The sequence below is a fragment of the Larus michahellis genome, chromosome 7, assembly GCF_964199755.1.
Source record: "Larus michahellis chromosome 7, bLarMic1.1, whole genome shotgun sequence".
Lineage (NCBI taxonomy): Eukaryota > Metazoa > Chordata > Aves > Charadriiformes > Laridae > Larus > Larus michahellis.
In genome coordinates, this window is record NC_133902.1 from 22593067 (window position 1) to 22606095 (window position 13029).

The following is a 13029-nucleotide window of genomic DNA, read 5'->3' on the forward strand; positions in this document are numbered from 1 at the left end:
GGGAAGAATTGCTTTGTAATTTTGGTTTTGTTTGTTGATTTTTTTTTTTTTTTTTTTTAACTAGTTAGTTATTATATTTGCTGAGTTTGGTAAACACCTTTTGGCATCTTTGTGCCCCATGTCAAGGGTTTTTTGCTTCCTTCTTCTCTGTGACATATAATTGTATGATTACCCCCCTCCCTTTAGCCAGTTTACCCTCTGTTGAGATAGAGATCCACTGGACAGTGGATGAGTAGCTAAGGCGTAAAGTCTAGGACTTCTTTACAGATTTAAATTATGGTCCTTAGCTATGATGTATTATGACCTCCTGTTTTTTCTTTCTGTTAATAGGATCTGTTTTTACGCTAAAAGTTCAAGTAAATGACATCATCAGTCATCAGTACCTGCGACAAGCGGTTGTAGAAGTGTTTGTTAACTACACAAAGACAAATTCTACTCTTACTGGAAACAATGGAGCTGTGTTAATAAAAGTTCCCTACAAATTGGGATTAAGCTTAACTATCGTATCGTACAAGGATGGCTACATTTTAACACCTTTGCCTTGGAAGATTGGGAGAATGCCAAGTACGTAAGCGTCTTACAGTCCTATTATTAAACTGTATCTGTCGGTAATTAAATTTCTCTCTTCCTCAGCAGTCTGGGTAGTTATCGTCAACTGAAAATAGCTGAATGAAGTCAGTCAAGGGAGGTGGTGCCTGTCAATGTAGATGTAAGGGTGAATGATCTGTTAGACTTTTCAAAATGCTTATTATTGTAAAACAGAAAATAATCCATTATAACCAACTCTGAGTAGGTTATATTGAGATACCATGAGTGTATTCTGAGAAATTGTTTGCCTAGACTTAGCAAAGGGCTGGTAATGTGTTTTGACAAAAATCATGTTGTTTTTAGTGATTCCTGGAGTGCCAGTGCTTTGAGTCCTGTGTAATAGATATAACCTGTTGTTACAGCTTCCTTGCAGCAGTTTTTCCTCACAAGTTTCCTTGTTTAACTATTGCATGCTCTTAAAAAAAGTTAATGATTATATATTTTTTTAAAAGATATGCACTCTTAAGAATTCTAGCCACTTGTTTATCCATAGAAGGCATAAGACAGTAGCAAACATACAGCAGAGGTCTTCCTGCCTAACCACTAAAATTCCTGCTCTGGACAATAGGAGTAATTTATTTATGCAGTCTTCATATACTCTCTTTTTTTAACTGCTCTATTCACTATTCCTTCAGAATTGGAGATCTTACAGGATTTTTTTTGGTTGCATAGTGTAACATATTATCACTTTCCACAGTATACTCGTCTGTGACGCTTTCGTTATTCCCACAAAGTCAAGCTAATATATGGCTGTTTGAAGATACTATCTTAATTACTGGAAAACTGTCTGGTAAGTTCAGTGTACGCAGACAATAATCTAAGTACTTTGTGATTAACCATCTGTACATATACAAAAAAACCCAGGTGTGTTCATATTCTCATATAATACCTGTCTACTCAAAGCCAGATTTTCAGTTAATTGCGTGGATGTGTGTGGTGGGCTGACATTGACTGGATGCCAGGTGCCCACCAAAGCTGCTTTATCACTCCCCCTCCTCAGCTGGAGAAGGGAGAGAAAATATAACGAAAGGCTTGTGGGTTGAGATAAGGACAGGGAGAAATCATTGACTAGTTACTGTCACAGGCAAACCAGACTCGGCTTGGGGAAACTAGTTTAATTTATTATCAATCAAATCAAAGTAGAATAATGAGAAATAAAAACAAATCTCAAAACACCTTCCCCCCACTCCTCCGTTCTTCCTGGGCTTAAATTTACTCCCAATTTCTCTACCTTCTCCCTCCAGCAGTGCAGGGGGGTGGGGAATGGGGGTAGTGGTCAGTTCCTCACTTGTCTCTGGCGCTCCTTCCCCCTCGTGGTGAGGACTTCTTATGCTCTTCTGCATAAGTGTGGGGTCCCTCCCAGGAGAGACAGTTCTCCACAAACTTCTCCAACGTGAGTCCTTCCCATGGGCTACAGTTCTTTGCAAACTGCTCCACTGTGGAGCAGCGTGCATCCCTTCCATGGGGTGCAGTCCTTCAGGAGCAGACTGCTCCAGCATGGGTCCCCTACAGGGTCACAAGTCCTGCCAGCAAACCTGCTCCAGCATGGGCTCCTCTCCACACGGGTCCACAGGTCCTGCCAGGAGCCTGCTCCTGCAAGGGCTTTCCATGGGGTCATAGCCTCTTTCAGGCATCCGCCTGCAGTGTGGGGTCCTCCATAGGCTGCAGGTGGATACCTGCTCCACCATTAACTGCCATGGGCTGCAGAGGGACAGCCCACCCCACCGTGGTCTTCACCATGGGCTACAGGGGAATCTCTGCTCTGGTGCCTGGAGTGCCTCCTTCCCCTCCTTCGCTGACCCTGGTGTCTGCAGAGTTTCTTCTTTCTCATATTCTTGCTCCTCTCTCCAGCTGCAGTTACGCATTTTCTGCCCCTCCCTTCTTAAACGTGTTATCACAGAGGCACTACCACTGTCACTGATGGGCATGGCTTTGGCCAGCAGTAGGTCTGTCTTGGAGCCAGCTGGCGTTCGCTCTATTGGACATAGGGGAAGCTTCTAGCAGCTTCTTATAGAAGCAACTCCTGTAGCCGCCCTGCTACCAAAACCTTAGCACGCAAACCCAATACACTGTGACAAGTGCTAGACTAGAAATATACCACCCGTGGAGAAAATAGATGAAAACAGGTTGTTATGCTAAATGGATTTCTGTTTTACCATTGCTAAGACAAAATATTTCGCCTTTGCAGATGCCAAATCTCAACCAAGTGTTCAGTTTCCAAAATTTTTAATAAAGCTTCCAGCAAATCACCATATTACAAATGTTACCGCCTATCTGACAGTGCCAGAGCAATTTTTGAAAGTGGACAGCTTTCTTTATACAACAGGGATTCTTCTTAATAAATCAGGTATGTAAATGTGTTGTTTAAGAATTTTTTAAAAGAAGAAATCTTTAAATTATAATGCATATGAGTGCAGAGTGTTTCAGAAAAGCATAGGCTTAAATTAAAAGGGCCTGAACCTGCTTCCATTGCGTTAAATCACAAAGCTTTGTTCTATAGGAGTAAGCTATAAACACATCAGGTAAGTAATAGCCGTCTCTCTTTATCTTGTTCCATGTAGTATGAGACCATAACATATCTTACTACACTGAAATACTCCTTTAGAGTCCGCCTTTTATATAGATGTGTGTATATGTATATGTTCGGGATTTCATGAGACTGTGGAACTGGTTTAGTAAACACCTTAAAAAATGTGGTTATGGCTAGAGTGGAAATTAGGTGAACCTAAAGAGATTGGTGAAGCTGCAGCAGTTGACTTCAGCTGTGGAGTTTTCTGCACTTTCACTAGAATGGTTGGCTCTAAGAGCTTTACACATAGCGTGAAGATTGTATGGAAGATGTCGTTTGGCTCACAGGCAGTTAATCTGCGTAAGCCCGTTTGAAACCAAGTAGTCACTGTGTATACAGAGCACAATTGCAGTAACGTTTTCCGTGCATCTGTTTCACTGGAGAAGCAGTAAGTGGTTTTATGAGTCACTGTAACTGTGCTCATACGCAGTTGGATCTCTTAGTATTTGTCAGTCTATCAGATGCTATTTTTACTTCCATAAATACAGTAGTCTCTGGTAGGTGGTACTATGTGCAGTTCCATCTCTCTTTTGTTCTTTTTATTCCCAGTGGACCTGAAGCCATGAGGCTCTTAAATTCATTGCAGCACGCGAGGAGGCCACTACATGGCTTATTTGAAACTTGTCATGCTCTCTTTAATTTTCATTGAATTAAAATCATCATATATGTTAATATCTCGACTTAAATATTTAAAAACCTTTCTTATCTGTATTTCACCTCTTTAAATGTAAAGCATAAGAGAATAAGCAGTGTTTCTCCCCTTTGAGTTTTCCTTTCAATTCCCCTGGCATGTGTTTTAAATTATTCATATACTCCTAAAGGAGTAGGCTTCCTTCTAGGGGAGGTGGAAGCTGATTGATATCTGATGCACCAGGAGTTTTGTCACAACCAACTTCTAACAGCTTGCATAGATTTAACATTATTCTGGTACTTACTAATTCTGTTTCAGCTTCTTTCACCATCCTGTCATATTGTGTGTTCTGAAATATTTGCAAATTAGTGTAAGGAAAACAAAGGAAACAAACTTTCAGGCTGCATTTTAAAGCTTTTTATATGCAACATTTCCTTTCAGTGCTTTGACAAGCCTCCTGATTAACTATTCAGTTAATTACAACTGCCAAATTAGAAAGTTAATCCTTACAGGAAAGTTTGAGGACTGTTACACTAAGGAGAAATGCAGCAATCGTATATTTGTATATGTCTTCAGTTTGACTCAATGTTATGTATATTGCAATTATACAAAAAACATATTTGTAATCAAATTATCTGAGGGGAAAAGCCCGTCTTCCCCCCACCGCAAGCCAAGTTTTGCCTAATCATTGGTTCTACAGTCAACACTGAGCCTATACGTCAAAAGTCTGTTTCTCGTTTACAGATTTGGTATAGAAATTACTGTTTTTTATTTTAATCACAAGATTTTAAAAGTCCAGAAGAGAAGAAATGTTGATTTTTATTTGACCAAGTTGGTGACAGATGACTCTCTAGCTGGATGTGAATGAGCGCTTGCCTTTAGTTACAGTGATAGATTCTTAATTCTAAATTATTTTTTTTTTAACTACACTATGGATCGAGAGTTACAGACAAGATTTCTCACATTCAGGTTACAAAAGCATGGAATTAGCTCCTCTTGCTGCAATATGCGTAAACGTTCTTTTGACTGGGAAAGAACTGAAAGTAAGTGGTGCCATTCAGATTACACTTCCTCTTTCCACAAGTACCGTAAAATTGGGAGATGCTATACCTGCATGGACATTCGATATGACAACTGGTAAGTGGGCTAAGTTATTTGTTACTCTGCCTTTTAGCACATGTATGTAGTTTTGGGCACATGACACTATGACATGGAACAGTGATGGCACTAATATATGAGGTGGTGGTAAATAGTCACAAATTTTATTAGGGGTTCTGTATTTTTTTTTGATTGACTAGCTTGAATTGTTCAAAGAAATTTCCCTGTTTTCATTAGGTCAAAAAGCTTTGGTAAAATTCATTAGCATTCCTATCCATGGGAGGCTAAGCATTCAGGGAAGATACATTTTAGGTGATGTTAAATTTTAAGCCTATTAATTTTCTGAATGCTGCCTTAAAAGAAAACAGATCAGAATTGAAGATTGGGATGCTTTGTTTCCTAGAGTATAGGTCTACAGATCCTTTGACGCTAAAACTGGAATAGATGTTACTTCAGTTAACAAAAGTAATTCAGAAAGTGAAATGAAGGGGAAGTAAGAGTTATCAAAGGGAACAACATAGTTCTTACAGTATGCATGGGAAGGGGAGGCTGGGGATTAAACATTCTAAACCTTTTGTCATCCCTTCATGTCTAATTTTAGTTAAGAGTGAGTAATGAGCTATATACACTTATCCCATTTAGATGTCCTGTATTAGGTGTGTGTGGATTAGTGTACTGATTGTCTTACATTGTACTTTGTACTTTTCGTCACATTTTGTCTTGAAATATGCAAATGAGTGAAGAGGTAAGCGTCTTACTCCTTATTAAGGCAAAAAGCTGTTATTAAACTGTTGGAAGTACAGAAGAGGACACTAACGAAGTGTTGTTTACATGTTCAAGAAAAAACCTGATTATTGTAATGAGCATTAATTTGAATTAAGAATGTGCTAAGAAAAAATTGGCTAGGTTTTCTCTTGGGAGAAGAATGAATAGAATAACTTTTGGTGTAGAAGATTAAGTCTGTCTATACACCTAGAAGACTTCAGAGGGGTTTCTGGTGATAAGAGATGGCATTCTTCATCAAAGGGTTTTTTAGGTAAAATATCACAAGGGGATGTAATTTCTTGCTGCCACAGCTGTTTTTGCCAGCTCCTGTGCTCATCTGTACCTACACTGAGCTGTTTTAACTCACTAAACAGAAAATTCAGTCAACAACATTATTAAAAAGCCGACAGAGAAGCTCGGCACAGGGTCAAGTTCGAGTATAAACGAGTGTGTGATGTGTATGTGGGTGTGGAGGGGCCTACTCAACATGCCTCCTTAGGGTAGAGCAAGAGCAGGAGCATGGCATGCTGACCCAATAACCACTTTTTCCTGCGGTAACTGAGTAATAGCAAGGCATTCCTTAGTCAAGGTTCTGGTGACTGAGGACAGCTGAACATCTCAGCTCTCCAGCAGGCATTCAAGAGTGTCTGTAAGCAGCAGTAGGCCCCCATTGGAGCTGAATGGAGAGCTACCACTGCACTGAACAGTGAGGCTCTGGCATCCAAGGTGTTATACGCAGGATGTCCCCAGCAAGACACATCCTTTTAAACTCTGAAGTCCTTGGGTAAATGTTAATTAGAGCTTCGATGTCAGTATTGATAGTGGTAAGGGAACAGATCTGTGTTTGATGTTGTGTGGATTGACCCATATGCAGTAGGAAAAAACCATAGAAACTGCTTTCACGTGTCTGCTCGTGCAGTGTTCCCTGGGGTTACTTCAGGTGGAATAGTACCAAGACTGTTCCTGGAAAATGAGGTTTTGATATTATATTACAGCTGCTGTAAATGCAGGATTTGATGATGTATATTGAATGTGGCTTCCTTCTCACTAAATATTTTGCCTCATTAGTACTAAAAGTACTTTCTGGATTTTAATAGAATTACCAGGAAAAAAAAAGCTTGCATTGCAACATTACATTAAGAACAAATAACCTTCTGTTTGAGTGGCAGTAAATCATAGACAATATGTGCTTACTCGTAAATCACATTTTAATGTTTTTCCTAATACATACTATTTTCTATGGAGTCTGTTGGGGGGGAGGTATAATTTACTGAAGAGGATAGCAAAGATTATATAGCTTCTTACAGGTTTGTTCAGTGAAGATAGGACTTCTAGAGACCTAGAATTTTTTTGTCTTTTATAAGTGGTGTTTTGTGTTGTTTTTTTTATCTGCCTGTAAGAAGCCCACCCTCTATACTTGTAAAACAACAGTATAGTGACATCTTGCCTTAGAGTTGATGGGACAGAGAATTTGAGGATCTGTTGTTGCCTCCATATGAGAGTTAGGGATGGAAGACTCTTACGGCTGGTCTTGCTCCTGATTCTGGACAAAAGGTTTTCCAGGTAACTGAGAAACCACCTTTTTCAGGGCTCTGGGTGGCTGCTGCTGCTATTGCCCTCTGCCAACCATCACAAGTACCAGGAGAAGGCTGCAAGTTTTACTGCCGAATGATACTGTGTGTGTGTGTGCGCGCGCATATGTGGCATGTGTCAGTTTTCATCTTTACCTCCTGCTGATAGATATTTCCTTTTGCTTTGCTGAAAGAAGGGTCCTGGAGGAAAACTGAATTATGTGGCTTATATGACTTCTACTTTTTGCATGCTTTGGTTATTGTTGTTTTAAAAAAGCTGGTGGTTCTCTCTACTCAGCGTTTGCAGTTTGAAAATGTAAGGTTGTTTATACGAGGCTGTTTTCTGTCCTTAGAATTTCACAGATGGCCCACAATAAATGTGTTCAAGTGCATTAAGTGTAATTCTGTCTCTTCTACTGCATGCTTTATTAATTGTAGAAGCTGGCATACCATAATACCTGTCCTTTGCATTGCCAAACAGATGGTGTGGAATCTGTGCCCTAACAATAGACTTTCCTTGGGCTAACTGAACTCTTACTGCCTTGGAGCAGGGAGGAGAGAAACATTAAATACAAATATTGTTTATCCTATTGTAGTTTATTAGATTAAAGTTCTTTCCTACTAATGTTAAACTTGTATTTGTATGCTTAAATCATCTGCTCTTTGATTTTGTTTTTAACCTTGGCTTTCATACATGCTTAACAATAGGAATTTTCAAATGATTTGTGTGCATATCTATGAGAGGCATTTGTTAATACAAAATTAATTATATTAAATTAATTTCGGTAAGTAGTGTTGATGCCTTGTTTCAAAGTAAATGTCCACGCAGGGATATCTGCAATGAAATTGTCAAGAGTTTGCATGTTTAGCTAAAGCTATGTAATAAATAGTGTATAGGTCAGAAGTTTCAGTTTTTCTTGTGTATTTTTGGCAATAGCTTAATTGCTAATTGTTTGAGATATAGAAGAATCCTGCATGGCATGAGCAATATTTTGTCCTTTTTTTTTTTTTTTTTCAGGTGCTTGGGTAAGCCGTGGGCTAGGAATCGTAAAGGAAGCAGATGGTCAATTAGTATGGGCATACACTGCTCAACACTTAGGCTACTGGATAGCAGCTCCGCTGCCTGGAACAAGAGGTATTGCAACAACTGGCAGAGAAATTACTGAGTGACCCAAGTAATAATGTATCATAAGGCTGTCTGTTTGATTGCTTTATTTAACAACAGAGAAAAATGACATGTGGTTTCAGCAGTTGGATAACTTTTGTTTGAATCCTGATAGTGTGCCTTTGTGCACATAACCATTTCCTAGAACTTCAAATGCTGTAAGGGGAACAGTCCAGACCGTATTTGAACTTATATGTTTATACTGTCGCTATCTTTTGGAAGAGGACTGCAAGGGAACCATGACTATGGAGATCTAAAAATCAGCAGGACTGTACCCCTTACTGTTGAGGATCTTGTATGACAGGAGGAAATACAAGAAAATTAGTCTTGGGAAAAATGGTCCCAGTGGATTCTGTTTTCTGTAGACTTGTTGCATATTTTGCAAATTCATTCTTACCAGAGAAGTATGTCAAAATTTAAAAACAGATAGCACTTTCTGGCAGAAGCACTAAATAGAAAACGTAGACCATGTTTCTAAGTAAGTTTGGACAACTAATAGAAATGTAATTTGACTGGAATTGAGTAGATGTTACGTTAATGCTTTAGTACTTGAGATGACCCTTTGAAGATCCATTGTATTGTAACCAGTTTGTATATTTTATAGTTTGCTGAAATAGCAAGGTGAAAAGGGAAGGAGGAATGTAGTGCCATAGGAACACAAAAACACTGGAAAAGTAGTTTAATTTATTAGCTACAGTTCTGCATATCAAGCATAATTATTTGTTTTTTGAGAACTAATTCTTGTCTGTTTTTTTTTTTGATAATCTAGAATCTATTATTAGTGCGGTTTCCAAGGACATAACAGCCTATCACACGGTGTTCCTTACGGCCATACTGGGAGGTACTGTTGTCATTATCATTGGATTTTTTGCTGTTCTTCTTTGTTACTGCAGGTAAGCAAAAAGAGAGGCTCTAATATGCTCAGCATGAATGGAGTTTAAGGTTGATAAAAGAATCTTTTGAAGTTGAGACTCATATTGTTAGCTAAACTATAACGTGTAGCCTAATATTTCTTCAAAAATTACAGTTATTACAGAATTTCATTTTAAGTTTGTGACATCGCATTATATGATAACTGTAACCAAAATCTAATCTTCAGCTCTGGTAGTCAACAGTCTGGTATTTCCTAGTATGCTCTGCAGTCACCTTGCACCTCTTTTGCACAGGGATAAATGTGGTCGGACACAAAAGAAGGAAAAAAATACAACTAAGCTGGAGGTCATAAAAAAAGATCAGACAACATCAACAACTCACATAAATCACATCAATGCTGTCAAAGGGTCTTTAAAGTTGGAGGATAAGTCACAGTTGTATACACAGAAGATTTCTTCATACAGCCCCCAAAGAAGGATGTCCATAGACACAGAAGATGGAAAATCACGAGACAATTTTAAAATGTACGCAGAGGATGCTTCCTATCAGTCATCCTGTCAGACTGGTCAGTCAAGAAATTCAGCCCATTCGTTGGAGCCTAATGCTGTAGCTAGGCATTTACAGCAGCAGAAGCATGGTAACAGTACTGTTTCCCAGGTTCCTAGGGACATTCAGGACCAAAACAGGTACCTTTCACTGAAAGAGGAGATGTATGGGCTTTCCCATATCCCAGAACATCTAATGCATATTTACAATCAACCTATTGCTATTCTTCAAACTTCTGACCTTTTCCACTCCCCAGAACAATTGCATCCTGCTAAATCAGCAACTTTGCCAAGAAAAGGGCAATTAGTATATAGCCCCATGGTGGAACCCATGAATCGTGACAGTTACATGCAAACGTTACCGAAAATGCCATTGCACTCTCATCCACAGCCTTCTGTCTGCAGAGATGAAAACAGCACATTAGATAGTGAAGAGGGCTTACCTTCTCAAACATCAAACTGGGGCCGGTACACTAACAGCTTACTGGAATCTGTGTCTGTTCCTGGGACATTGAACGAAGCAGTTGTAATGACTCCATTTTCATCTGAACTTCAAGGTATTTCAGAACAAACATTATTGGAACTCTCTAAAGGAAAACCATCTCCGCACCCCCGAGCATGGTTTGTGTCCCTGGATGGGAAGCCGATCGCTCAAGTGAGGCATTCTTTCATAGATCTGAAAAAGGGCAGAAAAACAGAGAGTAATGATACCAGTCTGGACTCTGGTGTGGACATGAATGAGCATCATCCCAGTAGGAAACTGGAGAGAGAGAAAACTTTCATAAAAAATATGCCACATTCGAAGATCCTTTATTTGGAAGATCTGGATTTGAGTAGCAGTGAAAGTGGGACTACTGTTTGCACTCCAGAGGACCAGGCTGTGAGGCACATTCTGGATGGAGGGAATGGGCCAGCTGTAGAGCAGCATGATGAAGAAGGTCTAAGAAGAAAAACCGTATCAGGAAGTCATGAATCTGGTATCCCTTCTGCTAAAAAAAGGGATAGACCGTCTATCATGAAAAGAGATAGCAAAAACAATATCTGGAAGAAAAGAGAGGAGAGGCCACTTATTCCTATAAATTAAAACACAATGTGCTTTGTGTTGTTGCTTTCCCTGCTGGTTATTGACATCTTGGCTGCTTCTGTAATGCTGCAGTGTTGGATTTACAAGGGAAATGTTGTTTTCTAGTATCAAGAAAAGTTACATTTTTTTAAAATATACAGATTGAGTTACTAAATGTCAACTGGGCAGTTGATATTCAATGTGAACTGAAAACAGGGATATGCTACTACTAAAATTTTCCAGTTCTTGATTTTGCTGTCAGTATAGGGAAGGCCCGCATTTTAATTAGCCTGTCATTCTTGGATGTACCTCTGGGAATGCACAGTGAGAAATGTAGGCATGCATTCTAATTTTTTCATCCTTATTGCTAATTCATTGGTAGACTAGTTAAAGCCATCCCTCAGCCTTGTTCCTAATCAATGTGACCATCTGTACAGTATTTTATATGTGAACTTTTCTAGGGATCTGTTACTGCTTCTTTGTATGATGTAAAATGTTTCATCAGTTACTTCCATGACACCAGCAGATGAGCTCTGTTGGATTTAGGAGCGGAGCTTTATAGCATTACTGCCCTCCCTGTGTGCCCATCCCGCTGCAAAAGGTTGCCATTCCATATAGCAGTGGCAGAAGGGGGAAGTCTACAAGCTCTGTGACCACTGCAATTCGTGGTCCCTGCTGTCTTAAGATGTTGCCAGTCTGCTTTGCTTTAATCTGCTTTGTTATGAACTGTGGACGTTGAAGATTGTCATCTGCTGTGAAGTGGCCACATCCAGCAGAAAAGGACTGGTTCTGGTAGCATGTGGAGCTGCCGCTTCTGCTGATCCCAATGTCTTGTTTCGGCTTCATCATTAGTTAAAATCTCTTCTGCATGCTGTTGAGCCAGTTGAATCTTGAATCCCTGCAGATTTGTAAGTTAGAGTTTGGCCCATAATGAAAAGGTATGCAAGTTTAGACAAATTAAGCCTTTGAAATAGTTTCCCTTAGCAGGAAAGTTCAAGACTGTTACTTTTTATTTTTTGTTTTAAAAAATGGAAGATCATCGCAGGTTTATGTGCCTACATTTTGCCAGCCTGAGCTGCTTTTGTCTAGGTTGTGCATCACAGAGGGGTTAAACAGGCTTTAAAAGTTGGGGGTTTTTTTATGAGCATGAGAGAGCAGATCGCAAAATTTGGTCTATACTGTAATATAAATACTACTTATGACTCATCTTAGAGTTAAATTTACCAAAAGTCATGAATGCATGAAATGTAACTAAGATATGTATAGAGGAAGGAAAAGGCCATCAGAATATTCTTTATTTTTAATGTTCATCTTGTCAAAGTGATCGTTTCAGCTTTGGCTAACAGAAAAGTAGATGCATCCCTTAATGTGCATCATACAGTGGTATATAGAACATCTTTCTGTGGCTTTTAATCTGTTCCGCTGATGAAATAAGTTCCAGCATTTTGGCTCTGGCAATTAGATTATAAATCATCCTAAAAAAGCTTTATAAATGTTTCCCTTAGAGCTTGGTTAAGGTTCTATACCAAGACCCGAACATACAATGCCTGTATCTAAACTGTGGGATGAGGTACACTCAGTGGTCTGCCCTGTGGAACACTCGAGAGTTGTAGGAAATATCCTACGCAGCTGGGCTTCTGGGAATACTTACTCAGGAAACACTACTGTGAAATGTCTCTTGTTTTGGGATTGACAGTTTTCGAGTCCTTTTTCTAGAAGAATATGCAAGGTAACCAGAATGGTACTAGCAATACATTAATCCACCTTTCTGGTGTGCAGTTGCTTCATGAACAAAATATGATGTTCCTCTTGAGTTCACACGTAAGTTTAAGATAAGTGCTCAGATAAGTCCATAATTTTAATTGGCCAAAATAATTTGGCTTAATTATACAATTTACCTGCTTCAGAGGTGAAGAAGGCGTAATGGTTTAGCCCCAGCTGGCAACTAAGTACCATGCTGCTGCTCCCTCTTTCCCTCTGTGGTGGGATGGGGAGGAAAATCGTAAAGAAAGAGGTAAAACTCATGGGTTGAGATAAAGGCAGTTGAATATAAGAGTGCTAACTGTTGAAGCCAGTTCTAGTTCCCTCACCGCTGCACTTTGCTTGGTTTCGTCAAAGTTCATCCTTCGTTAATTTGGATGATTCTTACTGTAATACCATT

The 13029-nt window shown here is 39.3% G+C and overlaps 1 protein-coding gene across 1 annotated transcript in view; it reads left to right on the top strand.

Annotated features, from left to right (window-relative positions):
- FAM171B (family with sequence similarity 171 member B) overlaps positions 1-12651 on the top strand; it is a 34580-nt gene extending 21929 nt beyond the window's left edge. The window contains exons 2-8 of the mRNA XM_074596058.1: positions 331-564; positions 1286-1378; positions 2777-2935; positions 4758-4925; positions 8241-8357; positions 9157-9280; positions 9554-12651. Coding sequence (XP_074452159.1) covers positions 331-564; positions 1286-1378; positions 2777-2935; positions 4758-4925; positions 8241-8357; positions 9157-9280; positions 9554-10889 — 2231 coding nt within the window. The 3' untranslated portion in view covers positions 10890-12651. The remainder of the gene's footprint in view (positions 1-330; positions 565-1285; positions 1379-2776; positions 2936-4757; positions 4926-8240; positions 8358-9156; positions 9281-9553) is intronic.
- Positions 12652-13029: the final 378 nt, after the last annotated feature.